Below are 26,616 nucleotides of genomic sequence, written 5' to 3'. Positions count from 1 at the left end.
TGCGCTAACAGCTGTTTGATTTCAGCGTCCGTCCTCCTGCTACGCTCATAGCGAGGGGGGCGTACTATAGCGTAGGTCAGCGGCCAATCAGAGCGCAAAACGGGAACCCGGAAACGCGGACGCGTTGTAAAAAGGCTATACGCACCCCGTCCACCCACCACTGCATCCCTGGCGAGGACTCTCATTGGTGAAGCGTAATGCGTGGGAGGTCACGCTGCCTTCACCATTTCCTGCCTTTCGCTGAGCAGGCACGCAGACCGCCTATTGCTTATTAACAGCGAAGGAGTGCGCCGAATGCTTCCGCGTTTTCCCTGATTGGCTGCGACACGCCCCGCGGCAGGCGCGGCAACCGCAGAGCGGAGCGGCAGAGCTTGCGGCATTATTTAGCCGTAAACCGCCATGATTCTTATTCGAAGCTTAGCTCACCTGGCAGCGCGGCGGTCCTGCGGTCCGTTGGTTTCAAGTTCGAATCCCACAATTTTTTTTTTTTTTTTTTTTTTTAACATGTATTCTTTCGCAGGTTAAGGTTAGGCATGGTTAAGGTTAAGGTTAAGGTTAGGCATTGTTTCGGAGTTGGTTAAGGTTAGAAAGGTTAAGTTTAGGCGCTGTTAAGGAGCTGGTTAAGGTTAGAGTTTGTCTTAGAGAATGGCAATATTCTTTCTATGGTTAAGGTTAAGGTTAGGCATGGTTAAGGTTAAGGTTAGGCATTGTTTCGGAGTTGGTTAAGGTTAGAAAGGTTAAGTTTAGGCGCTGTTAAGGAGCTGGTTAAGGTTAGCGTTTGTCAAGGCCATGGTTAGACTAGTGTATTTGTGGCGTTTTTTTATACGTTTTTGAATACGTTTCATGTCCCTATTACACAGAAATGCGTTTTTTGGCGTTTTTTTGTGGATACGGCTGAAACGCTAAATTGTGTTTGCGTTTTGGAGATACGCTAAAAAACGCGCCGACAACAGCGTGTAGTCTGCACGGAGCCGTTGTTGCGAAAACACCCATGCGCAGTAGATACCATCTGCGTGCCCTTCCGGTGACAACAGTGTGTGTGTGTGTGTGTGTGTTTGTGTTTGGGACATAGCTCCGTGTCCCAAATAGCTTCAGCTACCATGTGTTGTCAAGTTATTGTTATAAGGACCCCAGTCCAAGCTACAACAGTCTGCATTCCCTTAACAATTGTTTGTATTGAGCCGTATTGTATTGTACCCACTACCCATATGCAATATGTTAAATAAAGTTTACATCCATTCATTCTGCTAGCATTACCGATTGCATGAGCAGCTGGCTAACGTGAGCTATCAGGATTCAGACCCTGTTAGCTCAGAGCTCCTCTTTCAACTTAACAAGCATTAAACAAAATGGCCCAGTCATCTATTCACCTTTGTTTAATACACACAGCGTTGTCTCTAATGTTATCTAACTACTGATAGCTCGCGATATCATCAGTTTGGTGCTGGCTAAGTAGCGTGAGCTAACGTTAGCTTCTAGCCACAATGCTATATTGTTATAATGGCATACTCCATTGACGTTAGCATGCAGCTAACAATGCTACCGATCTTTTTTTAGACTAAACGATCCACTCTTGGTGGTCACTTGTGTTGATGTTAGTTTTGTTTCATCAACAAATGACAGGCAGAGCACACAGTGAATGTATCCGTTTTGTTTATTGCACTTGTATTAGGCTTTGCTGAAAAAGAATTGCTGCATTGGGTAACTAGGCAAAAGATGGTGGCCGCCTTGTTGACATTTGCTTTGCAGGCACATTCAAGTTCTGATTGGTTGAAATTGCCTTCATGTTTGCCACCTACTGCCACCTACTGCTTTGGCAGTGTACTACATCAGTGTGCTCGGGTGACAAAAACGAAAAAAAAAAAACGAAAGTGTGACTCGAGGCGCACGACGTCGCGCCGAAACGCATATGACAATGATACGAAAATGAAACGAAAGGTGTAACCGCACCCTAAAGAATGGCAATAGACAGCCTATTTCCGCACTGCCGCTCTCTCGCGCTGCCGCGGTCACATGGTCACAATGTCACATTCTTGCACTCCTCCGCTTTAAAAAGCAACACGCGCCCAGACCTGACCTGTAGGCGTCACTGTCCACAATGCCAGATTACCACCCTCGAATTCTTTTTTATTTAATTTTTTATTTATTTTTTACTCATAAAATAATAAAATAAATTGGATCTCACCTAAATCGGCAGGGTCGGTCGGCAACCGGAACCAAACAATTTTTTCTTTTTGGCCTGACGTGCGCATGTCAAAGGATGCCCGTACAGTAGGCTCCGCTCTTCCATTTCCCTCGTGTCGGGCTGTTATTAGCGAACTTTAATATATATATATTTTTTTAAATCCCAATAAGTAGTCTTTATATAAGTGGTTATAGTATTAGGAGGGAGAGCAGCGCGGCGTGTGTCGGGTTTTTGCTAACCATGCTTAGTTAGTCGTGCACCGAAGCCCTGCCCTGTGTTTTCTGTGAATTAACCGCCCGGCTTCCTGTGTTTGTGCGGTTCTCTCCATCCTGAGAGAGAAGAGAGAGAGAGGAGAAGCTACAGGGCGAGGGAGGGAGAGAGAGATAGAGAGAGAGAGAGCGAGAGGAGGAGGAGAAGCTACAGGGCGAGGGAGGGAGAGAGCGATAGAGAGGAGGAGAGAGAGAGAGGAGGAGGAGGAGAAGCTACAGGGCGAGGGAGGGAGAGAGAGAGAGGAGGAAGAGAGAGAGGAGAGATAGAGAGAGAGAAAAACATTGAGAGAGCGAGAGAGAGGAGGAGCCGCTACAGACAGAGAGGCAGAGAGAGAGACGGTGCTGCTGCTAAAGGGCCGCGCCGCCGCCTCGACATGGAGTATAGCTGAACCCGGAATCTTCGACACGGGAGCGGGACCACGAAGAGGAAATAACGCAGTGGTTCCTCCGGGGGGACATGGTAGTAGAAGACACCGCGGCGAGCATTCTCACTGACTCAACGCAAAGCAGCAAGGCTCGGCTTTTATTTGAAAGATGGCGAACGACTCTCCAGCTAAAAGTCTGGTCGACATCGACTTGGCTTCATTGCGGGTGAGTGCTGGCTGCCCGGACCGGGGGGCTTTTTTGTGTGTTGTTTTTGGGAATATCTTCCTTTTAGCTCACAAGAGTCGATAAAAACACGTCCCCCTCAGCCCGTACAACACAACCAAGTTTGAACCTTTCATTTTTTTTCTCCTCCTATTATAATAGAAGAGTTTGAAAATGACCACTGAGCCAGAGCGAGGTGTTGTCAATGTCTGGCTTTCCTTTGTTCGAGATGCATTCTCTGGCATGTAGGATAGAGCAGGCAGGGCGCAACAGCTGCCTTCAAGTGGACACTGTCTCCGAAACATTTGATACATAATCTATAAATTCATTTTAATCTGAAATGTATCCCTTTGTTATGCTTCTTTTCAGGATCCGGCTGGGATTTTTGAATTGGTGGAAGTGGTTGGAAATGGCACCTATGGACAAGTCTACAAGGTTGGTTGGGAGGCGCAGTGTGTATAATAATGACCTGTGTTGGGAGTCAGAGCTCCCAAGAGCAAGCAGACCACATAACAGCCCAGGGGAAATACAATTCACAACATAAAGTCAACCTGTCATTCAAGATGTAGCCATATTGCACATCGTTTGGGTCTCATTCCCAAAGAAACAGGGGTGGAGGTGGAGGGACACAGAGACGCTGTCTTCTTGTGGGGCTATTTGTGTTGCAACGGTGTGCTGATGATGGCACCTATTTTACAGGAAGAAGCCTCTTCTCTTATCCTCCTCGAAACTATTAGTCGAGAGTTAGTCACTTGACCCTCCCCGACGCGACGCATCGTCACCGGTCTTACATCAGCCCCCTTCCTGAAAAGTGATACAGACAAGGATGGAGAAATCATCTCTACTGTAATACTAATCCTGTAGGCCCCTGTCCTCTCACACACACACACACACTGTTTTTTTTGGTTAGGCTTAAAAACCCCAAATCCATATCCTGACAGGACGGTGTACATGAGGACTTTTCCAGTTCACTAGATGGGGGGGAAATCTCTCTGTGGACCATCTGCTTTACGGTGTCACGTTTCTCTGTCGAAAATGAACATTGCGGCTGTTGAAATACATTGCCAAAGAGAAACTCACACACGGAGAGAGTGAGAGAGAGAGAGAGAGGGAGAAAGAGAGTGAGGTCCTAGAATAGGTCACTGTGGGCTGTCCCTTCTTGAGGATGGATAAATCGCCGGGAGAGCCTTCCATCCCCGTTAGCCAGCAGTATCCCTGCTCGTTAGTGCTACTGTACTCCCGAGTTCTCATGCTGTCTCCTTACTGCTGAGGCTAACTAGATCGTTTAGCCAGACAGGGGCTTACATGTTTGGCAGACGAGCTAGTTTTGCTGAGCATAAACACAGGCCTGCCACGAGGCTAGTAGCAGCAGCAGCAACGGCAACGGGCTAGCTGGGACAATGATGTGGATTGTGCGCTAGGCGGCTAGCTAAGCCGGCTCTCTAATTCTGATGGGCTCCAGTGCTCCAGTGACCTGCATTCTATCCCCCTAGCTAGCACTCAGTGCGCTCAGCCTCCCTCCTGCCTTCTCTGACTGAGGGGAATCCATCCGTCTGTGTGTGTGTGTGTCCATACAGTGTGATCACCAGTGCTGAAATAATCACTGTGAATTATCATCTGGCTGTATGTGATAAAAGAACAGAAGGGGGGGGGGGGTTACATGGTTTCCGTTGTATCATCATGTGACTCTCTCCTCCTCATCAGCAGATAGGTCTGAGCTGGACACACGGGACAGAGAATTATTACCACTCTCTCTCTCTCTCCGTCTCCCCCTCTCTGTGTCCCTTATTAATCTCTCGTCCTCGTCGCTGGCCGTTCTTAATTCTATTTCGTAAAAAAAAAAAGTCGTTATGGAAAACGAAGCTGGTCGAAGATAAGAGTGTTTAAAAAGTCAACAGCTCGATGGGCTAAGCCTGCTAGTACGGGACACTATGCTGTCTGTATGGCCCTGGCTGGCGTATATATATCTCGACACCGGGGCTGGTCGCATTAAGCGGCCTGTGTTTTCTCTCTGATCAGCTGTAGGTCAGTGTGCAGTCGGTGACTCCTGTTAAACTCTGCTGACTGAGCATGTGCAGTGTGGGATGAATGCTTTGAGGGGAGGGGGGGGGCATTCAGCGGAGGGAGGCCTGCGACTGGTGGAAGAGCAGCTGTGCGGCCCGACACAGAGGCCGCCTGCCTCGGCCACAAAGCTGGGTTTGTGTCTTAAGTGTTTGGGTCTCCCACTCTCCCTTCTTCACCCGCCAGTCAGTCAGTCGGTTAGGTCGCTAGAAAAGGGGTGTTTGTCCGTTGGGGTTTCTACCGGCTGACTGAATAATCAAGATGGCCCCCTAGCTGAAAATGGGGTGGAGTTCGTTCTCTCTCTCGCTCTCTCTCTCTCTCTCCTCCTTTGTAAGCTGTCACAGTTGTTTTCTAGCTCCTTCAGATAAGACAATGTGGCCCAATTCAAGCCCCCCCCCCCTCTCTTTCGCTCGCTGATTCCGAGTGACTCGATTCTTCAGAGTCATCCTTCACTGTTCAAAGCAGCCAGTGGACGTCTTGGGAGGGAGGGACTGGGTGGGTTTGTGAAATATGTTAAGATTATACTTTATTAATCCCCCTGGGGAAACGATTGCCCTGCGTTTGACCCGTACAAAACCACTTAGGAGGAGCAGTGGGCCCTGTCCGACACACTTAAGTTAGGAGCACTGTTGGGGGGCCCCTGCCTGACAGGTGCCCGCGGAGCGACTCCAGTCGTAACGCCTGTACCTTGCAACAGCAGGTACCCACCTAGCATGCACATCCTTTTGGACACGGGTGTGTATTTCACCAAGTTCTTCAGAGTACAAACTTTACTTTATTTTATTTTTGTATCCACTTTTTCCTCCTTATTTTTTTCTATTTTTCTCCCATCCCGATTTCATATTGCCAATTCTCCCCTCCCCTGTCTTGAACGTTGCTAGACTATGCCTCCCACTGCTCGGCTGTAGTGAGGATAGAAGCCTTGCATCACGTGTCCCCTCCGGTACACGAGGAGGCAGCCTGTCGCATCTTTTTACCGCAACAGCTCGAACTCTGTGGCGAGGAGTAACGCGTGGGAGTACCGGCGTCACCCAACCGACCTGTAGGAGTCGTTGTCCACAACGTCCAATCCCCACCCACTGGCTTTCCCACCCTCTAACACTGCCAATTGTGTTAGTATGACGGCCGGCCAAGCCGGTAGCAACGCCGAGACAGCGCAGACTCTCGGTGGCGAGGAGTAACGCGTGGGAGGCTCACGCTGCCCCCGATACTTCCTGTCTTTGCTGTACAGGCGTCACCCAACCGACCTGTAGGAGTCGCTGTCCACAACGTCCAATCCCCACCCATCGACTATCCACCCGCTACCTCTGCCAAATTAATTGAGATAGTATGACGACTGGCCCAAGCCGGAGTCGAGACCGGAGTCTCTTGCATTGGTGACGAGCCGCGAGCGCAATCTCCGCTACGCCGCCCTAGAGTACAAACTTTCCTATAGAGTCTGTTTTGTCTTTTCAGAGGATAATGATCATTGATATGATCATTATAATGATCATTGATCTCGTCTATCTAAAATCATGATTAATTTTTTTTAAATGTGATGGCAAAAAAACAAATGCAAAGTGAAATTTTAGTTTCTGTTTGACATGGAGGTCACAGCTATTATGGATTTGCCTGTATCGCCCAGTCCTAACGTTGATATCAGCAGAAAGGCTTTCTTAATATCTTGATATTTATTATTTTCCATATTGCCTCGCCCCATATTGATGGCCTGACTCTCTAAAACCTCTCATGTCATGGAGCTGTAATTACACACAAACACAAGGATTCAATGTCCCCCGATGACACATTCAAAAACGAATTTACTCTCAAAAACGAAACGAATGTGTGCAAAACTGTTTAGAGCTTTTGGATTAATTGCCCTTTTTAAGCGCCCATTGGATGTGTTGTTCTGTGCTGGTGGCAGAGTGGGACTACTGGTGGTGGTGGTGGGAGTGGAGCCAAGATGGCAGCAGTTTGGCCGAGAGGACGTGCCAGATCACGCTCTAGCTGCCAGAGAACAGTTTAGCGAACCTTGACCGACAGCCTCCATCATGAAAATTACATTATGGCTGGAAGTCCTTTTTGCTTCATTTAGTTTTGAGCTAATCTGTTGGTTTAGGAATAGGAGCTAGCGGGCCACGTGGTGGTGAACATGCACACAGTACTTCATCTGAAGCCTCAAGAGAATATGGCTCATATTCAAAGGAGTGAAATATTAAGAGGTTTCGATATGATGTTTGAGGAGAAAACCCTCATCTCTTCTTATTACCCTTATCCATTTCAAACCCGCCCCTCTTTTCTCAATCCTCCAATCGCAGTGGTCGCTTTGTCAGAGGAAAGCGACACTTGTGATTGTGGAGGATCGGGAAAAGAGGGGCGGGATTTGAGATGGGTCAATCTTGCCAACTGCCTGGCCCTCCTCTTTGACGGGCCTGTGTGATCTCAACGCGACTAAATAATGGACATATTAAAGGCCGTCAAATATCACATGTACGTCTCACACACACACACACACAGACGCAAACACCACCAACAGCCATTTAAAGGAGCACTTCACCAAAAAAAAACAATGCCGATTTCTTTTGCACATAATCTCGCACACATTCCAAAAACGCACTACAAGTTTGACAGTTATTGAGAGTAAAGGAGCTTGAATATGGCCACCAGTGATGTCATCGGGGACATTGAATCCTTGTGTTGTGTTAATGACGGCTCAATGATAAGGTAGAAGCAGTCCCTATAAGACAAGGTATTGCTATTTCTTCCATCTACATCATTTCACTGAGCTGTAATTGACACAACAACAAGGATTCAATGTCCCCCGATGACATCACTGGTGGCCATATTTCAAACTCATTTACTGTCAAACTAAATGGAATGTGTGCAAAACAGCTTTTGGATGTGTGTGAGATTATGTGCAAAATAAACCAGCATTGTTTTTTGGTGAAGTGTGTGTGTGTGTGTGTCCCAAAGTATCGTATTTTTAAAATGGTTTATAACTTCATTATAGATTACACCACTTCCTTTCCATGATGTAGTAGACAACGTTTACCAGCTAATTGGCTTAGTTCTGATGAGTTAAGTGTTGGTAGGGAATGCGTCGGAACACTTTAGTCTACGGTCAGTAGTGTGTACTGTATAAACACTGGGTTGTAAGGGCATTAGGGGCATAATATTACTGCAGCCCCCCCCCACCCAGACCCTCCTCTTCTAGTCTATATCACACCATTCATCATAGACCATTTAGTCATCAGGTCAAATCCAAGCCTTTCTCCTCCATTACCCTGAAAAGCACTGCTCTTACATTGCACAAAGGGTCTCTCTCTTTCTCACTTGCTCTCTCTCGCTCGCTCGCTCTATCCGTCTCTCTCTTTCGGGACAGGGGTGTGATGTTTTGATGATGTGGTTTAATTCTGTGGGGGTTCTCTTCTAGGTAATGTCATAACCACAACTATTTTCATAAGTGGAGCGTTGCCCTGTGCCACTATCCCCACTGGGGATGTGCATAACTGTTATTTAGAGAGCAAACTATCCGCTGTCAAACTGGTTCTAGACGTTTTATGAACGTCTTTTTATGTGTTTTTCTTATTTCTTTATACATAAAGTGGTCTGACGTGTTGGCTTACTGTCCAGGGGTGCTGCGTGCCGCCCCCACAATCTGCCCGTTTCACATTCTCTCTCTCTCTATCTCTCTCTCTCTCTCTCTCTCTCTCTCTCTCTCTCTCTCTCTCTCTCTCTCTCTCTCTCTCTCTCTCTCTCTCATATGATGATACAAATCCATATGACATCCTACAACATGGGCTACACACAACATAGGCTACAAACAACATAGGCTGCTACACACAACATAGACTACACACAACATAGACTACACACGGATCATTCATGAGTTAACAGCACTGCTCATCAGACAACAATGCTTGCTAATGCATAATATTATTTAACTACAGAAACACAGTGTGTGATGCATGATTACTGTCATTTACTCACAATTGAGTAGTGACACTAAGTGACTGAAACTTTCACTAAGTGTCTGAGTCACTCCATTCCTCCCGACTCCTCTCTTTCTCTCCGTGTCATTGTGATGCTAGAGTGAGAAGAGAACGCTGTCTCTCTGAGCGAGATGGAAAGAAGGAACCAAGCTTTTTGCCTCGGCTCTTTCTTGGCACCGGCAGCCAGCAGGAAATGGTCTAGACCCCCCCACTCACTCACTTATTACTATCTCATGTGTTCACGTTCATTAACATTTGTGCACATTCACCCTATAAAATGAATACTATATATATATATATATATATATAAAAAAATAAATGCAACTTAACCCTTTTCACTGCCACACGACAGAAGGTTAACCCTTTACTATCTCGCAACCGACGGCCGCTGGCTGTCGTGTGGCAGTGAAAGGGTTAACCTTCTGTGTGTTGTCGCAGTGAAAGGGTTAACCGTTTTGGTAGTGCGGCAGTGAAAGGGTTAACCGTTTTGGTAGTGCGGCAGTGAAAGGGTTAGGATGGAACATCTGGTTAATTTAAAACGACGTCGACCAACCAGCATCCCTACTCCCCCACACCACCAACCAGCATCCCTACTCCCCCACACCACCAACCCACGGGGATATTTCTCCATCTAGCTATCAGTTGTCTCATGAAAGGTGGGATGGAACAAAGGCCTCATGATATAATATGATGATAATGGGCTACATTATACTTTTATGTCTAATTAGAAGAATATGCAACGTGAGAAGACGCAGCTTTGACCATAATGAGTTTTGGTAAACGGGTCGCGGCACATAATCAACCGGCTGCCTTGGACTCGTGCGCCAGTCTCGAGACAAAACGGCATCGTCTACTTTGGGATAAAGCCACTTTTGGGACATGGAATTGTAGACTACGTGACATAGCATTTAATGAGTGTTAACACTTTGAGTGCCACGGGTCCGGTGCCCCGGAACCCCGTTGCGTGCCACCACCCACTTCAATGACAGAGCTCTCATATTTGCGAATGCATAAACTATATCTTAAATTATGGCTATGTGTCTAATATGGCCGTCGCTTATTAATTACTTGTTTGCAGTCAACATTGTCGAAACGGATTGTTTTTTAATCTGTTCATTTCCCTTTTATACCATTTTTTAAAACGCTCGTTTTTTGAAAGTTTCAGAATTTTTTGGAAGATTCTGTGATAATCGCCCTTTACTGGAATACACAAAACACATTGTAATTTTTCAGCCTATTTATGAATCGTTTTCAAATAAACGCTAGATTATCGATAGTATATTATGTGTACTTATGCACGCTATAGAAGCGGGCTGAGAAATCGATTATCTTATTTCCTGATCGCAGGAACATCGTGAACACCTCAATCCTCACATGGATAACAGAGGGAGATACCATTTCTCTGAACCAGTCCAGACTTGATTTTTTATAACTTTCTTTTTCATGGTGAGGTTGACATTGTCATGGAATTGCTCCAAAACTCATTTTCTGATTTAACCGATATTAATATTGCTGTTCTCTGTATAGAAAACACTTTTTTGTTTTAATCAAATAAAGAGCTATTTTCCAAAAACTTTTTGTAATTTATTTTCAGAAGTGACTGATATTTTGAAACTATTTAAGACAAAAAAAAAGATTTTTGTGATGTCACGGTATGATGTCATAATAGACCATTCTAGAACATTTGTGATGTCACAGTATGATGTCATAATAGAACATTCTAGAACATTTGTGATGTCACAGTATGATGTCATAAGCGAACATTCTAGAACATTTGTGTTCTATATATATATTCAACAATTCTCTCATTTGCGGAGGGCAGTAATACGCCACGATGCGTCTACTCTGCCGGAAATTCAAATAAGAAGAAGAAGAAGAAGCATTTTTTTCAGACTACAACATGAATCCAGACTGGTTTGACCCTCAAAATGGTCTACCGGGGGAGCGCCAGTAGCTCACCACGTACCGCAAGTGCTATTTCAGCGCCGTGGACAACCGCGCTCGCGCGGATCTGGGGCTGAGCGCGTTCGAATCCCGGACGGCAGCCGTGCCTTTCCCAGAGTGTCTTTCCCCCCATCTGAACCCTTTCAGCCTGCTTCTGTCGGTCGAACTTGACCAAGTATGAATGCGACGAAAAAAGCGATAAACGCTAAAAAGAACCAGCTGACTGGTCAAAGTTTAAAAAAAAAAAAATGGTCTACCGAAGTCAAACGCATGTGGGTAAAGCCCTATTTTTGATAGTGTTTTTTGTCTATTTCAGACGTGTAACATCCATAACGCAAAAATGTAACGTCCATAACGGCACTTTTTTGTGATTCATTCCTTGAGGAAATGCCAGGTTTTCCTGAATGTGCTTTTTGGGTACCTCAAACCCTTCCCTACAAAGTGATAGTAAACATGTTATTCTTTGAAAAGGATATTCACAGAGTTTTCATCATGTGTTCAGTGAGTCCAAAAAGCTTGTCAATTTCCGTAACATCCATAACGCTGTGTATTTTGTCACCTATCTCAAAATCCAAAAGGTCAAAACATTTCTTACTGCAGGCTCATCTTTATCTCAATAAGTGTAACTAAAATGTGTAAATTATACTTCCAATTCAAAGCGATGCCTTGTCATTGTTAAGTTAAGTTTCCAATGTTCTCTCTGAATGTAACATCCATAACGCTGGAATTAGGGCTGGGCGATATGACGATATTATATAAATATCGGGTACAGTTCATTAACGATACACTTTTTTTAACGTATCGTGGATATCGTGATGTTTTGCCCAAGAGGATTGTGTCGCGTCAATCTGGTCCACCCCGTTCAAACTTTTGAACAACGCCGCTCCCACACACACACTACTGCATCAAAGTTAGTTAGTACTTATGATTAACAAAGGCATTCGTTTTGTGGCATCAACATTATATAGTTACACGTTATATAGTTACACATCAGCGTATTTACCCAAACATAGCAACGTCCGATGACGACATAGATAGCAAGCGTTACTGTTCATATCTCAGTCCGTGCCGAGTTGTGTGTGCCCATTCTGCGGTCTGTTAATAAAGTTTTCAATCAGACAGATGTATGGAAAGGCTTTTATTATAACATTTGTTGCAGTAAAATCATTATGCCTCGTTGTCATGCTGCGGTGCGCTAGTAATCACTCGTCGGCTGCGGTGAGCTGTTGTTGTTGTCGTTGAGCTGAGCTCTCGTTAAAATCAAGGAGGGCATTCAGGAAGTAAAAAAAGAATAGCGCTGCTTGCCGATTGGTGCTAAGAACAGCAGGGCGGGTACAAGCGAATGATTGAATGAATGAAAACGTTATTAACGATTGCAGAATGGGTACAATACAGTACAGCTCAATACAACAACAGTGGACTGACTGGAGGATGAAGACCAGAAAAAGACTTTCGGCTTTTTTACATAAGGGTCCTCCATTTTCAATTCATCAAAACATTTAGAGACATACAAATATACAGTAGTTTCATAAAAATGCTAAAATCCTATTGATTGATTTAAAACTTTATTAACATATTGCAGAATGGGTACAGTACAGCTCAATACATACAATTGTTAAGGGGATGCAGACCAGAGAAAGACTTTCGTCTTGTTTACATCAGGGTCTCCCATTTTCAATTCATCATATTTCATATCTAAATCATATAATATCTCATTGCTAAATATATGCAATATATAATCTAATAATCCAATAATCTAAATCTAATATATAATATAAAAATGCTAAATGCATGGGTATTTTATTTTGTCTTTAATGTTAGCTTGCAAACTCAAATACTGTCTTGGTAAGCCTCATAATGAATTGTTTGGGGGGAAAAAAGAAAAACATTGTGATGCGTATCGTGTATCGCCGAAAGGTCAGAAAATATCGTGATATCATATTTAGGCCATATCGCCCAGCCCTAGCTGGAATTGCCCCTTACCAATAATGATGTAGTATAAGGAGGTAGCTTACCAATAATGATGTAGTATAAGGAGGTAGCTTACCAATAAAAGCTTTAAAAATGAATAAATACCATCTCCATCAGATAAAACTAAAAGCAGTGTTTCTTGCCACCAAATTGGGGAGAAAATAACAAAAGACCTGCATGTCAAACATATTCCAGAACCACAGCCTGAAACGCTGCTACTTCTATCAAACCTATTCCAGAATCACAGCCTGATGCTGCTTCTATCCATGCCATGGTGGATTTGACAGGATAATAATCAGCCTGTTCTCCACTGCATCTCTATTGCTATGACATTTATAATGGTTTAACAAATGTATTTTGTGTTTTAAGAGGTGGTGTTGTCTTTAAGTAGACGTCGTACTACGAGCCACACCTCTGAACGTCCCAGTTTTAGAACGTTTACAATCTTCTGATGTCTTGGAATTCTTTTGCATGTTGCATCCAGTCTCGTTTGGGAATCTTGATCTGAACTGGTCTTTACACGTCACACACGCCTTTTGATTCCATCCGGACTGTCTAAAATCGTCTTTGTTTCGGTTCATTGTTGAAATAGTGAAGCTGCCATATCTTCTTTATGGCAATATATTGCAGGATCTCTGTTTAAAGGGGACTTATATCTTTCTCTCTGTATGCCAGTCTTTCTACTCCTACTCGCCTTTACTCAACCCTACTCACCTGTTCTGATCTCTACTCAACCCTACTCACCTGTTCTGACCTCTACTCAAGCCTAGTACTCAACTCTACTTGCTTCTACTCACTCCTACTCACCCCTCATCACTTCTACTCAACCCTACTCCCCTCTACTCACCTCTACTATGCATCCACATCTATTCCTCTCCATCTCTCCTCTTGTGTCTCATGGCCTCCATGTTCAGATTTTTCAACATGATGTGCATGTGTGTGTGTGTGTGTACAGTCTCTGGGTTACTGACTGTCACATTGGGGCCTTCTTTTGGCACAGGTCCAAGACCAAGACTCATTGCCAGCGACCAGAAGATTCCTAGTATGTAGCGCTGGGCCTTAGTGTCACAATACACACAGCCTTAACACACGTGTCATCCTGACCCTGCTGCGGTCGCCTCGCCTCTTGGTAAAGGGAAATTGTGGAGTAAACAGATGTAAATCAAGACTCTCAACACCCTGAAATAGTCATAACCTCTTCGCTTTAGGACATCTGGAGATTCATAAGCCTAATATTAAATATAAAATGTCCAGGCAGTGAAAAGGCGAAATTCCACAGAGGAAGACTGAAGGAGCTCGTCTGAAAACAGATCAAACGTAACTCTTCAAAGTGAGATGATGGCGGGACTCGGTGTTGGAAAGCATTTGCTTGACTCAACTTGACGGACTAACGAAACAAACGTTTCAAGCGATGTGCGCGCGGCGCGCCCGGTCGACAGGTTCTTAGACGGGAAGAGATCAATAGGAAGGAATGCTGACGGATAGACCCCTTTGTCTTCCACGTAATAATCTTGTAGGCAAAACTCTGCTACCGTGTCCAAAAGGCATTCGCATCTCTTGAGGTGAAATCGTAGAATAATCTCTCAAAATGTGAAATGCACATAATTTAGTGTGTAGTCTCCACCACTCTCATTCTCTTCTGCAGTGACTGGCTTAGGATCTTCTATGTTTAATGTCCTCTATACCTGGTTAGATGTGTTTAATGTCCTCTATACCTGGTTAGATGCGTTTAATGTCCTCTATACCTGGTTAGATGTGTTTAATGTCCTCTATACCTGGTTAGATGTGTTTAATGTCCTCTATACCTGGTTAGATGTGTTTAATGTCCTGTCATACCTGGTTAGACTAGTTAGAGTTTCCCTGAAACCTCTGGAGCCAAAACGTCATCATCTTTTGCAATGGTTTGATGAAGACCCTGTGGTGGTTTTCAGTGTTTACCGTTAGTGGACAGAAGTGATTTCAAAACTAAAGAAAGGCTTCAGTCTTTCATACAACGATATCGGAGCAGGATTATCAGGATGCCTTCAGTCCCGCTATGTCGCTGAATCACAGGATTGTTGCCTAAACAAAAACAAAAGGATTAACGTCCGGCTAGCAGGTGGATGCAAGAGGCCCTCTGTCTTTCTCTCTCTCTCATTATCTTTCTTTTTCTCTCTCCTTCTCCCTTTCTCTCTCTTCTCTTTCTTGTTCTCGCTTTCTTTCTTTCTTTCTCTCTTTCTCTTTCTTTCTCTCTTTCTATTTTTGTCTCTCCTTTCTATTTCTCTCTCTCTCTCTCTCTATCCCATCTTATTCCTTTGTCCCCCATGTCATCATCCCAGGGGGGGGTGCGGGGCCTCGCCCACGGCCTCAGGGGCGTGAGGCTGTCTGTCTGCCACGTTCTGTGGGCACCTCAGGGGGCCTGAGCCTCCACGCCCGGCTGGCACAGGGCAGAGGGACGAGGTGGGCGGGGCTAGATGGGCGGGGCCGGGTGCCGAGGAGGGGAGGTGAGATGAACCTCCTCCTGCACAAGCTGTTAAACGCCCAGGGCTGGCATATGGAGCTGGGCAGGGCGAGGCCGGTGCCTACCTCAGGGCCTCGCTTCTTCTCCCAGCGGGAGAGCCGTGGCACCCCGACGCCGCTTGGACCGGGCTCAGTCAAGTGTGCCTCGATGATTTCCTCCAAAACGGAAAGAACATTTCAGTCACTCGTGTGCTTCAGGGTGTGATGCATTATGGAGCATTTCCTTAAGTGATTAGATTAGATTAGATTCAAATTCGTTATACAGCACAAGTACAGTACAACCAGAGTGCAAATGTAACAGTAAAGTGCAATAGTAATATACAACGTCGTACAGGTGATTAAACTGGGTATAAAATATATAAATTAGTACTACTGAGTAATAGTGCTACTAGCTCTCTACTATCAGCTCTCTACTACTTACCCAGTGCGCTGTCTATATGCTGTTCACTCTCATCGTGTGTGTGTTTGCGTAATACGTGTGCGTCCTGATAACAGGCGTTGGTGGTCTTTTCAGATGGTTGAAAGGATCTGTTTGAAACATTTCAAGTAGTGGGGAGCATCGGACATGAGACGCACACCCTCTCGCTTTGTGTCCACACACACACACACACTGTCCAGACCCCCCCCCCCCCCCACACACACACTGTCCAGACCCCACACACACACATTGACCCTCTCTAATGTGTTTATGTAGTTCTATGGTCACAAGACCCACCACGGCCCCTGGCTGTCCGCAGTGTTGCCTGAACAAAACGTCTGTGTCTGTGTGTCTGTGTCTGTGTGTGTAACTCATTGAGCCACCTCAGTATCACAGTCGAGACAAGGCACAAAGCCCTGGCAGAAAAGATTCTCTTTTTTTTTAATTTTTCTCTCCTCTCCTCTCTTCCCCCTCCCTCTCTTTCTCTCTTTCACTCCCTCTCTCTCTCTCACCTAACTGCTGGCTCAACTTGACAGCTCTCATCTCTCTTCCTCCCCCCTTCTCTCTTCTTTCTCTCACATCTCTCCTCTATTTCTCCCTCCCTCTCTTCCCCTCCCCCACCCTCTCTTCCACTCACTCACTCACTCACTCACTCACTCACTCACTCACTCACTCACTCACTCACTCACTCACTCACTCACTCACTCACTCACTCACTCACTCACTCACTCACTCACTCTTTCTCTCTTTCTCTTTCTCTCCCTCCCTCTCCTAACTGCTGGCTCAACTTGACAGCTCTCTCATCTCTCTTCCTCCCCCCTTCTCTCTTCTTTCTCTCGCATCTCTCCATTTCTCCCTCCCTCTCTTCCCCTCCCCCACCCTCTCTTTCACTCACTCACTCACTCACTCACTCACTCACTCACTCACTCACTCACTCACTCACTCACTCACTCACTCACTCTTTCTCTCTTTCTCTTTCTCTCCCTCCCTCTCCTAACTGCTGGCTCAACTTGACAGCTCTCTCATCTCTCTTCCTCCCCCCTTCTCTCTTCTTTCTCTCGCATCTCTCCATTTCTCCCTCCCTCTCTTCCCCTCCCCCAAACTCTCTTTCACTCACTCACTCACTCACTCACTCACTCACTCACTCACTCACTCACTCACTCACTCACTCACTCACTCACTCTCTCTCTCTCTCTTTCTCTCTTTCTCTTTCTCTCCCTCCCTCTCCTAACTGCTGGCTCAACTTGACAGCTCTCTCATCTCCCTCCCCCCTTCTCTCTTCTTTCTCTCGCATCTCTCCATTTCTCCCTCCCTCTCTTCCCCTCCCCCACCCTCTCTCTTCCCCTCCCTCTTTCTCTCTCTCTCTCTCTCTTTCTCTCCCTTCCTCCCTCTCTCCTAACTGCTGGCTCAACTTGACAGCTCTCCTCTCAGAATCACATTATCTTTTTAGAAATCTTTTGTTTTGATCTACAAATAGACGTGGGTGAATCAGGGAGTCCTATAGAGCCTGGGTTGTGATTGTCACATCGTCTCTCTAGACGCCCAGTTCCCATGGATCTGGTCTTGTGTTCCATGTGAACCGCTTCCTTTTCAAACGGCACGTCCTCTCGCTTCCATCTGAGACGGGTTGAGGGCTGCAGAAGAACTGAGAGGAATGTGGAAAAACCAACCGCATCCATCGGTAGAATTGAATTCAGCATTAATTGAAATTAATGATTGTCTTATCTAATTTATAATCGTTACTTCACTGTAATAATTAGGCCTAATTTATGAATGTGATGGTATGCAGTAATGGCCCTAAGGTTTTAAAAGTATTTTCAATGTTTGCCGACTGAAATGTCAGGACTCGAGACTGTAGCACTCGAGTTCAACACTGAACACAATCTTACTGACCCTTAGCTGCCAGAGTCGTACCCTTCCTGCTGACTTGTTGTTGTACTACAGAACCTGTAAGTCGTTTTGGATAAAAGCATCAGCTAAAGGACTAAATGTAAATACTCCCGTCACATTTGCAGTTTTACTCTTAAAACTGTAGTGTACCTAAACTAACTAACTCCACACAATGGTGGAACAAACTTCCCCACCACAGTTAGGACAGCCGAAACCCGATCAATCTTTCGCCATCGACTAAAAACACACTACTTCAATCAATATCTGAAATGGATAGTAAAGACATACTAATATGTCTTTTATGCACTCATCACTGCAGCACCCAAGTTTCAACACTGTTTGATGAACATTGTTACTCGGCTGAAAGAGTCGTACCCTCCCTGCTGACATCAGCTAAATGACTAAATGTAAATGTAGCTACTTCAACATTAAGAGAAGTTAAACTCCCATCTTAACTACTCAACTAATTTAATTTGACTATGAAAAAACAGTTCAACTACATTGTGGGGAAAATAATCACAATCTGGAGTCAGGAACGTCCTGCAGGCTTCTGTAGCTCCATGGAGCAACAACCGATTTAGGCCAGAAAAGCCTCATGTACAGTAGGCACCTCCTTGAGGTCTGAGCAGGGTGTGTTTTTAAACGTTAAACAACGACCTTGAGGCGAGAGAGAGAGAGAGACCAGGGCCCTGTTCCTCGTACCTGGCTAACTCAGTTAGCCGGATACTTTTCAGGATAACTTGACTTAAACTAGACCTTTGGGTTCCCCGACGTGCGATTTTCGAAATCACTATGGCAACAGATAAAAAAAAATCGAACCTGATCGAGGAGGGCAGAGTTTAGTTCAGTTAGCTCGATAACCTGCATGGCCACGCCCTCGCAAAGAAATGCCAGCTCCCTTCCTGAAATAATTATCAGTCTAGATCCCATTATACCATTCTGAATTATGTTTTTGTGCTTCGTTTTTCTAGAGGGGGCTTTTGAAATGTAAAATAATATACCTAAAATGCTGATAATAAATTGACTTTGTCCTAAATAATGCACGTCATATATATTATACGGTGCTCGCGAGGTGCGATATACACACTATGTGGTTATTTTAATAATGTCGGAGCATTGCAAATGTGAATTCCGCGGGATGTTTTTAATGAATGAAACCTATCGGGCGTTTGGCTCTGATTAGTTTCATATTCTCGGCTGTGGATGTATTTACGCCCGGATTGTGTTTCATTCAAGCATAAATTGAAGCGTCTTCATGCATGGATTGTGGATATTAATTACGACGAATCTGAATATGTGGATATTGAATTGTATCATGTCACTCACGTTATTGTGATATTGTAACTGGGATTAAAATGTTTGAGGAGATGCGCTGTTTGATTTGATGACGTCACGTGACTTGAGAAAATTAGCTTAGCAAGCCTTTGACGTTTTGATGAATGAATTTGAGAAAATGTATTGATCTGTTCAAGCACTGTTAGTGTTATCTGATGATGAACAAGAAGGTGATTAACATGACTGGTGTCACTGGTATAAACCAAAGGTTAATCAATTCAATGCATGTATGGATGATGTTCGAAACAGATTCAAACCTGATTAATAGTGAAACTGTATAGCCTCCCTCCAAGCCTCTCTGACACGTTATTTCGGGGGTCGCGCCTTGAAAACTTTGTGAACCATGTATTTATATAGTACATGATACCTAAGCACATACAGTACAGATATCCTCATAAGTATCTATTAATTAGATACTCTTTGGGCTTGTTTTTGTCTACTTATTCTGAAAGAGTTTAACTAATTATTTTCGCTAGCAAGATCTCATTCCATTATTCATTCCATTAAGCCTACTGCCAGCAGGCACATTTAAAGAAATATAATCTGATTGATTGGGGTAATGAGGGACTTAAAATTTGCCTATAGATTATGCATTTAACTTGTCGGCGAGGCTATTGAGCCGTACTGTATTGTACCCATTCTGCAATCTGTTAATAAAGTTTTCAATCAATGCCGTTAGAAAATCAGGACTTCTGCGATCGACACCTGCTGTCTTTTCAGGTGAGGCGGTCGTGCGCAATTATCCTGAGTATCAAGTCTGGTTCGAATTAACCAGACTGAATCAGTGTTCGAGGAACAGGGAAAGCCCGGATTCAAACATCGGGTTAATTGAATCTGGATAATGGGACTTTTGATCGACTTAGTTGAACCAGGTACGGGGAATAGGGCCCAGCTTGGTGTTGCACTTTGTTTACATTTGTTTGTTTTGGTCTGACGTGTGGGTTGGGAGTTATTATTAAAACATAATTCTACTGTGAATTTCTCCAGACCTCCCTTGGGCAGAGATGTGGCCAGCAGTAGCTAGCGACGCCCCCCTATCCCCACTCAACTCTAACCCAAAACAAAAAATGCGTGATGCAAGGCTTCTATCCTCACTACAACCGACCAGTGGGGGGCATAGTCTAGCAACGTTCAAGACGGGAGGGGAGAATTGGCTATACAAAATTGGGATGGGAGAAAAATAGAAAGTGCAGTGACCAAGCGTGGCTCTTCTGCCTAGAGGTCACTGTTGGACAGCATTATAAATTCTACCTTTTTTAGGGAGCAGTTGTGGAGGAATCACTTACATACGTAGGCCCATCGCTCCCAATGGAGCATAGGCCGTCAGCCATCTACGACTCTTCTCCATCCAGCACGGCTTTGGGCCGTCCTTTCTGCCTCCCCTCCAGCTGGTTACTTGTCTCGCCTCCAGGGGTTCTTAGGCCGCCCTCTCTTCCGCTTCCCCTGGGGATTCCGAGTCAGGGACTGGCGTGTTACAGTACTGGTTGCCGGTTTCCTCAAAGTGTGGCCTATCAGTATCCATCCCCACTTTCGTCTCAGGATCTGCTTCTCTAGGAATCGGGACAACGCTAAATATCTAGGGATGTCTTTTGTGCGTAGTAACTATCCAAACCACACCTAAACTACACCACCCAACGTAGCTAACTACTGAAGATGCTTGAGAGGACATTTGAATGTGATTTAGCTCCCACCCAACTAGTGTTATATGTTAAACTAGTTATTGAAGATATAATGCTTGTTTGCAAAGTTTGCTGGAGCCACTTCATCCAGAAGGGCACACCCCGGTCAGAGAGCGGACGCAGACACAGAGAACAGTCCTTTCGTATTTATTAAGGATTCTGTTGTTGAGCGATATGCTTCCATCCAGGTCGTAGGGCTGGATGGAGCGATCAAAGATTGAGTGAGTGGTGTTTTAGTTCATGAACGCACTCTTACTGGGAAAGCAGACAGCAATGGAACACATGGGGGCAAGATGGCCGCTGTATTTAAACCCATTAGGACCCCTGGGCTGTCCAGAGAGATGCCAGACTATAAATAATAGGACCCCTGGGCCATCAAAGAAGTGCCTGACTGGAAATGACAATACACAGCATAACAAATCATGGGGAATTTACAACAGCCGCCCCAAGAATAGCATAGCTATTATGTAAACAGTCAAATTCCCTAAGTGGCTACCGAGGTCTCTGATTGTCGCCATCATTTGCCACAGTCGGGTCGGGAGCGTAGGACACTTGTGGCAGGGAGGCATCCCGCCGCCCCATCAGCAACCTGTTTGGTGTCACATAATGGTGGCTTAAGGGGCCGCAACCGGGCAGGAGGTAAGTCTGCCACCATTGGAGCCACCGGCTCCCACCTCCACTTCCTACATCCTGTGCAGGTCCTCTGATGATGCTTGATGGCCCGTCTTCCCCACAGGACCCAGTACTGGTGCCTGATCTCTGCGAAGACCCTATCGGGCCCTGGGTGGAGTAGGCGGGCATCTACATCCTTGATGAGTTTCGTCACTGCATGGCCAGGATCGAGAACTATGGGGTGGATGTCAGTAGAACAGGAGGTGTCCAGGTGACAAGAGCGTCCACCAATTTGGAGAAGACCCATTGTATGATCCATCTCTGGTGAGAGCGTACTGAGCTTACTACTGGGCAGTACTGGGTTTCCAGCTCTGAGACACTTAAATCCCTCTGGGAAGCAGTCCGCCTGGCTGGTCTTCAGCAGGAAGACTTCGGTGTCATGCAGGTTAGGTTGAGGTAAGGAGGAGTCGGCCGCCGCCCCGTGATGGGTGAACCATGACTCGTCAGACTCATTTACCGCTTCTTCACCCAGCTTGGCAACACATCCTCCATCGAGCTTTTTGATCTCTGCTCCAGTGATTTGAGCCTTAGCTGAATCTCCTACCAGTCTTTGCTCTGTGTTACGGGGCATTGGCATGACTGCTTTGGCAGTGGCTTTCAGTGGTGGCGCGTCCTTTGCGCGGAGCAGAGGCGTGGCGTATCGGAGTGTGTCACCAACCTTCACCCTCTCAGTGCGTGCTTCCAGGATGCCCACAGTCTCGTGGTCCAGACGGGCCCTTACTGCTAGCTTTCCACTTCTAAATGGAAGCACATCAAGCTGCCAGAGACGTTCAACGTGTTGATAGAGGTCGTCCGGTGCAGACTTGAGAGAGGTAAAGTAGCATGAAGTAGCCTGTGACGCAAGACCATCTGGGCCTTGGAGTGCCCAGCCGAGCGCTGTGTCGACTGCTGCGGGTCCACCTTTGGGGCCGAATCTGATGGGTTCTTGGGATGTGATCAGATGGGTGCAGTCTGCACCAATTAGCAGTAGTCGATGCACTTGACTGAAGTCCTGCAATGGGAGCCCCCTCAGGTGGCGATAGCGTTCCTGAAGTGCCGTCACAGGGTAAGACTGCTCTGACAGGGCTAATCGACCCGCTGTGAAGGCACCCTTCACCAGGTGCTGTTCAGAAGGATGAGTCAGGGAGGCCACATGGAAGTCTACAGACTTGCCAGTGAGGCGAGCCACGTCCTGGCGAATCGTCCGCAGTGCGAGGGACTCCGCTTCGCCTTTAAGGTCCAGGTGTCGAGCTGCAGCTGGCAGTATTATCGTGCGTTCGGCTCCATCGTCTAGGATCGCATAAGTGTGCAGTGACTTGCTTCCGTTGGTAATGACGATTGGTACCACCTTAAGGTACACCTTCCCTCCTCGTCTGGAGTTGGAGAGAGAGGCGCCCTCCTTCGGTGTGATGAGGTAGAAGCGGGGGCCTGGCTTGGCAATGGCGTGGAGGACTCTGAGGTGGACCTCCTGGCACTCACTGCATGCTTTCCTCAAGGTGCAGGCATCTTGCTCGTGGCTGGTACGACCGCAATGACGACAACGTTTGCCATTTGCTATCCACTCCTCAACCTTTCCTGGCGAGCATTGGACAATGTCTGGACACTGCGATAGGTAGTGCTCGGCACTCCTGCAGAAGAGACGCATCCTCTTGAACTGCTGCTTCTTGGCTTCTGATCTAGATGTCTCAGCAGGCTGACGGCTGTCATGTTCAGGCTTGTCGGAGCCATGATAAACGTGGAAAGGCTGGTTGCGAGGTCTGGGTGGGGGAACTTGCTTATCTCTCTTAGGGAACTGTGTCCCTTCCATCCGATGGCGCTGTGCCATTCTCTCCGACAGTCTTTGAGCGTCAGCCTTTACCCTGAGCCAGTCGGCGAGGTCTCGAAGGTCGTACGGGTTTAGGCTGGTCGTGTCGAGGCGACCTCGAGCCTGTAGGTGCTCCACAAAGCCATCTCTCACTTGCGTAGGGAGTTTACACAGGAGCCGGTCCACATGGCCGGTCGACCTGACTTCCATCCCGTTAGGTCCTTCCAGTGATGTGAGCATTCCCACTAGCAAGTCGACGCTAAGGGCGAAGCTCTGGAAGGCTTTGGTATCTCCTGCTTTGAGATCAGGAGCGTTCAGTAGTGCGGCAATCTCGCTTTGTGCAAGCTGATATGGCTGTCCGTATTGCCGCTGCAAGGCCTGCATGGCGGCGGTGTAGGGTTGCGCATAATGCCTGCAGGACTGGGCTATCAGCTTAGCCTCATCTAGAACCAGCTGCTCCATAAGTACACGGTACTTGTAGTGCTCAGAAAGTTCAGTGTGGGCATCGAGTAGGTGGTCCAGCGCCATCTTAAGGTCCGTGAACTCTCTCTCGCTGTCATGGACCAGGTTAGGCAGTTTAGGTACAGGGACTGGCTGCCTGGGAGGCTGGAGAGCGTATGGATCCTGTAGTGCTGTGTACTGGGCCTGACGGACATACTGGACCGGTGGAACTGCTACATGATAATAGGGTGCTGGACCGGGTGTTGGATGCACAAGCTGATAGGCTGGCTGAGTCGATGCAGCAGGCTGAGGCTGATACACTGGTTGTGGATGGTGGCTCAGTTGGTGCAGCAATGGTTGATACATATGCTGAGCAGGGATGGCTTGTGGAGGCTGACATGCTGGTTGTTGATGGCTCTGCTGGTATGGCAGTGCTTGATGCAATTGCTGAGCAGTGTTGATTGGTGGAGGCAGATATGATGATCGTTGATGGTGGCTCAGCTGGTGCGGCAGCGCTTGATACGCTTGCTGAGCAGGGAATACTGGTGGAGGCTGATATGCCCTCGCTGCTGCAACAGCGGTTGTGTATGGTGAACATGCCGCTGTCCAGGAGGGTAGTTGATAGGTAGACTGCTGAGGTGCACCTGCTGTATGTTGGCCCACTGGCTGGAGAGCAGCTGCAGTGGGTAACCATCGTGCAGGGTAGAGTGCTGTTGCAGTCTGAGGTTGATAATTAGGCTGTGCAGGCGTAGCTGTAGTATATTGATGCACTTGATATGCAGATCTCATTGGCGTAAGCTCATACCGGGTCTGTGCGGCCGCTGGTGTGCTGCCATGCCTGCTCCTCACCATTGATGACACAGGCTGGTTTGACCGGTAGGTAGGCTGGTAACTTAGTACCGTTGGCATTTGCTGGCCCACGTGACCCACTGCTTGCATCACCTGGAAGTCAGACTGTGGCATGACCAGACTCATCGCGGTGGGGGCTGGGGGCCTCGGAGCAGCCCCGAACAGCGGTGCGGAGGTTACTGTCGGCGGTAGAGACTGAGTCGACATGTAGGCTTGCTGCCTTTGGCCCGGTGTACAGGTTGTGGCTTGAGACTGTAACGTTGCAGTTGTTGGGCACAGCAGCGGTATTAGTGGCAGCGAGCTCGACCATGGTGAGCGGTTGGGTGGGACGCTCAGACTATGATGTGACAATGGTGGTGGAAGGCGTAGGGGCACGGTAGAGCAAGGTCCTCTTGCGTCAGAGGTGCCACCTGTTAGGCTCCGACTGTGGTGGCTCTGCTCTGATGGGGATGGCGATGTGAGCCCCACACACACTTCCCGCTGGTCAGGCCGGGTGTTAGCATACGGTGATAGGTCCCAGTGTCGCGTCTGATCGACTGCTCCCGGCAATGAGTGGCAGGGAGGGGGCCCGAGCGCAGTGTGGAGCTGGTCACCTGTAGCTGCAACCTCGGTCTGCAGGCTGAGTGACCGCAGCTGCTGTGCGGTGGCACCTTCGCTGTCATCTGGTAGAGGCGGTGCAGTATTAGGCATGAGGGACTGTGGTAAGCTAACCTGATAGCCTTGCAGGTGTGCTGGAAGCTGTCGCAGCCTTCCTCCTCGTCTTCCATTTTCGTCTGCTGCTGTTCTCTGTGTGTCCATGGCGCCGTCGTGGGTGAAGTTCTCCGGCTCGAAGGACCAATCTTGAAGATATAATGCTTGTTTGCAAAGTTTGCTGGAGCCACTTCATCCAGAAGGGCACACCCCGGTCAGAGAGCGGACGCAGACACAGAACAGTCCTTTCGTATTTTTTTTTTTTTTTGATCCACTTTTTCTCCCATTTTTCTATATTTTCTCCCATCCCAATTTCGTATCATCCAATTCAACCCTCCCCTGTCACGAACGCTGTTTCTTGCCTCCCACAAGCCGGCTGCAATGTGGACTAAGTCATACATAGCACAAGTCCCCTCCGGTACTTGAGGTAACAGCAGTCGCATCTTTTCACCTGCGCAACTCGATCTCTCAGTGTCGAGGAGTAACGCGTGGGAGGCTCACGCTGCCCCCGACACTTCCTGATTCTACTGCGCAGGCGCACCAACCGACTTGTAGGAGTCGCTTGTTCACAACGTTCGATCCCCACCCTTCAGTTTTCCCTCCCCGTAATACGGCCAATGTGTATTACTGCGGACGACCAGCTAAACTGAAAACAATGTGGAGAGCTGGATTCGAACACGCGAATCCTAGCGTCTCCACACTGGTGGCGAGTGCCTTGCCCACTACACCACCTAGCTGCCCAGTCCTTTCGTATTTATTAAGGATTCTGTTGTTGAGCGATATGCTTCCATCCAGGTCGTAGGGCTGGATGGAGCGATCAAAGATTGAGTGAGTGGTGTTTTAGTTCATGAACGCACTCTTACTGGGAAAGCAGACAGCAATGGAACACATGGGGGCAAGATGGCCGCTGTATTTAAACCCATTAGGACCCCTGGGCTGTCCAGAGAGATGCCAGACTATAAATAATAGGACCCCTGGGCCATCAAAGAAGTGCCTGACTGGAAATGACAATACACAGCATAACAAATCATGGGGAATTTACAACACTAGTAGTTGAACTACATGTAGTTAACTAGTCCCCAACACAGTACATTTTATCTACTGCATACTACACAATACTTAAGTATTGAAAATGGGCTCACCAAGCACAGACCTGTGTGTACCATGCAACCACATATACTCTCTATCTCTCTCTCTCACTTTAACTCTCTCGCTCACTTGCTCTTTCTCTCTTGCTCTCTCTCTTGCTCTCTCTCTTTCTCTCCTCCCTCCCCCTCTCTCTCTCTCTCTCTCGCTTTAACTCTTGCTCTCTTGCTCTTGCTCTTTCTCTCTTGCTCTTGCTCTCTTATCTCTCTTGTTATCTCTCTTGCT

The 26,616-nt window shown here is 46.8% G+C and overlaps 1 protein-coding gene across 9 annotated transcripts in view; it reads left to right on the top strand.

The window, feature by feature from the left end:
• Positions 1–2,656: 2,656 nt before the first annotated feature.
• LOC311241402 (mitogen-activated protein kinase kinase kinase kinase 4-like) overlaps positions 2,657–26,616 on the top strand; it is a 144,524-nt gene continuing 120,564 nt past the window's right edge. For all 9 annotated transcript variants that reach the window (XM_084330215.1, XM_084330217.1, XM_084330216.1 and 6 more), the window contains exons 1-2: positions 2,657–3,045; positions 3,412–3,477. In XM_084330215.1, the coding sequence (XP_084186341.1) occupies positions 2,989–3,045; positions 3,412–3,477 (123 nt within the window). In that variant the 5' untranslated portion in view covers positions 2,657–2,988. The remainder of the gene's footprint in view (positions 3,046–3,411; positions 3,478–26,616) is intronic.

The sequence above is a fragment of the Notolepis coatsorum genome, assembly GCF_963971535.1.
Source record: "Notolepis coatsorum genome assembly, chromosome: 1".
In the NCBI taxonomy this organism is placed as follows: Eukaryota; Metazoa; Chordata; class Actinopteri; order Aulopiformes; family Paralepididae; genus Notolepis; species Notolepis coatsorum.
This window is presented reverse-complemented; position numbering and strand designations above follow the sequence as displayed.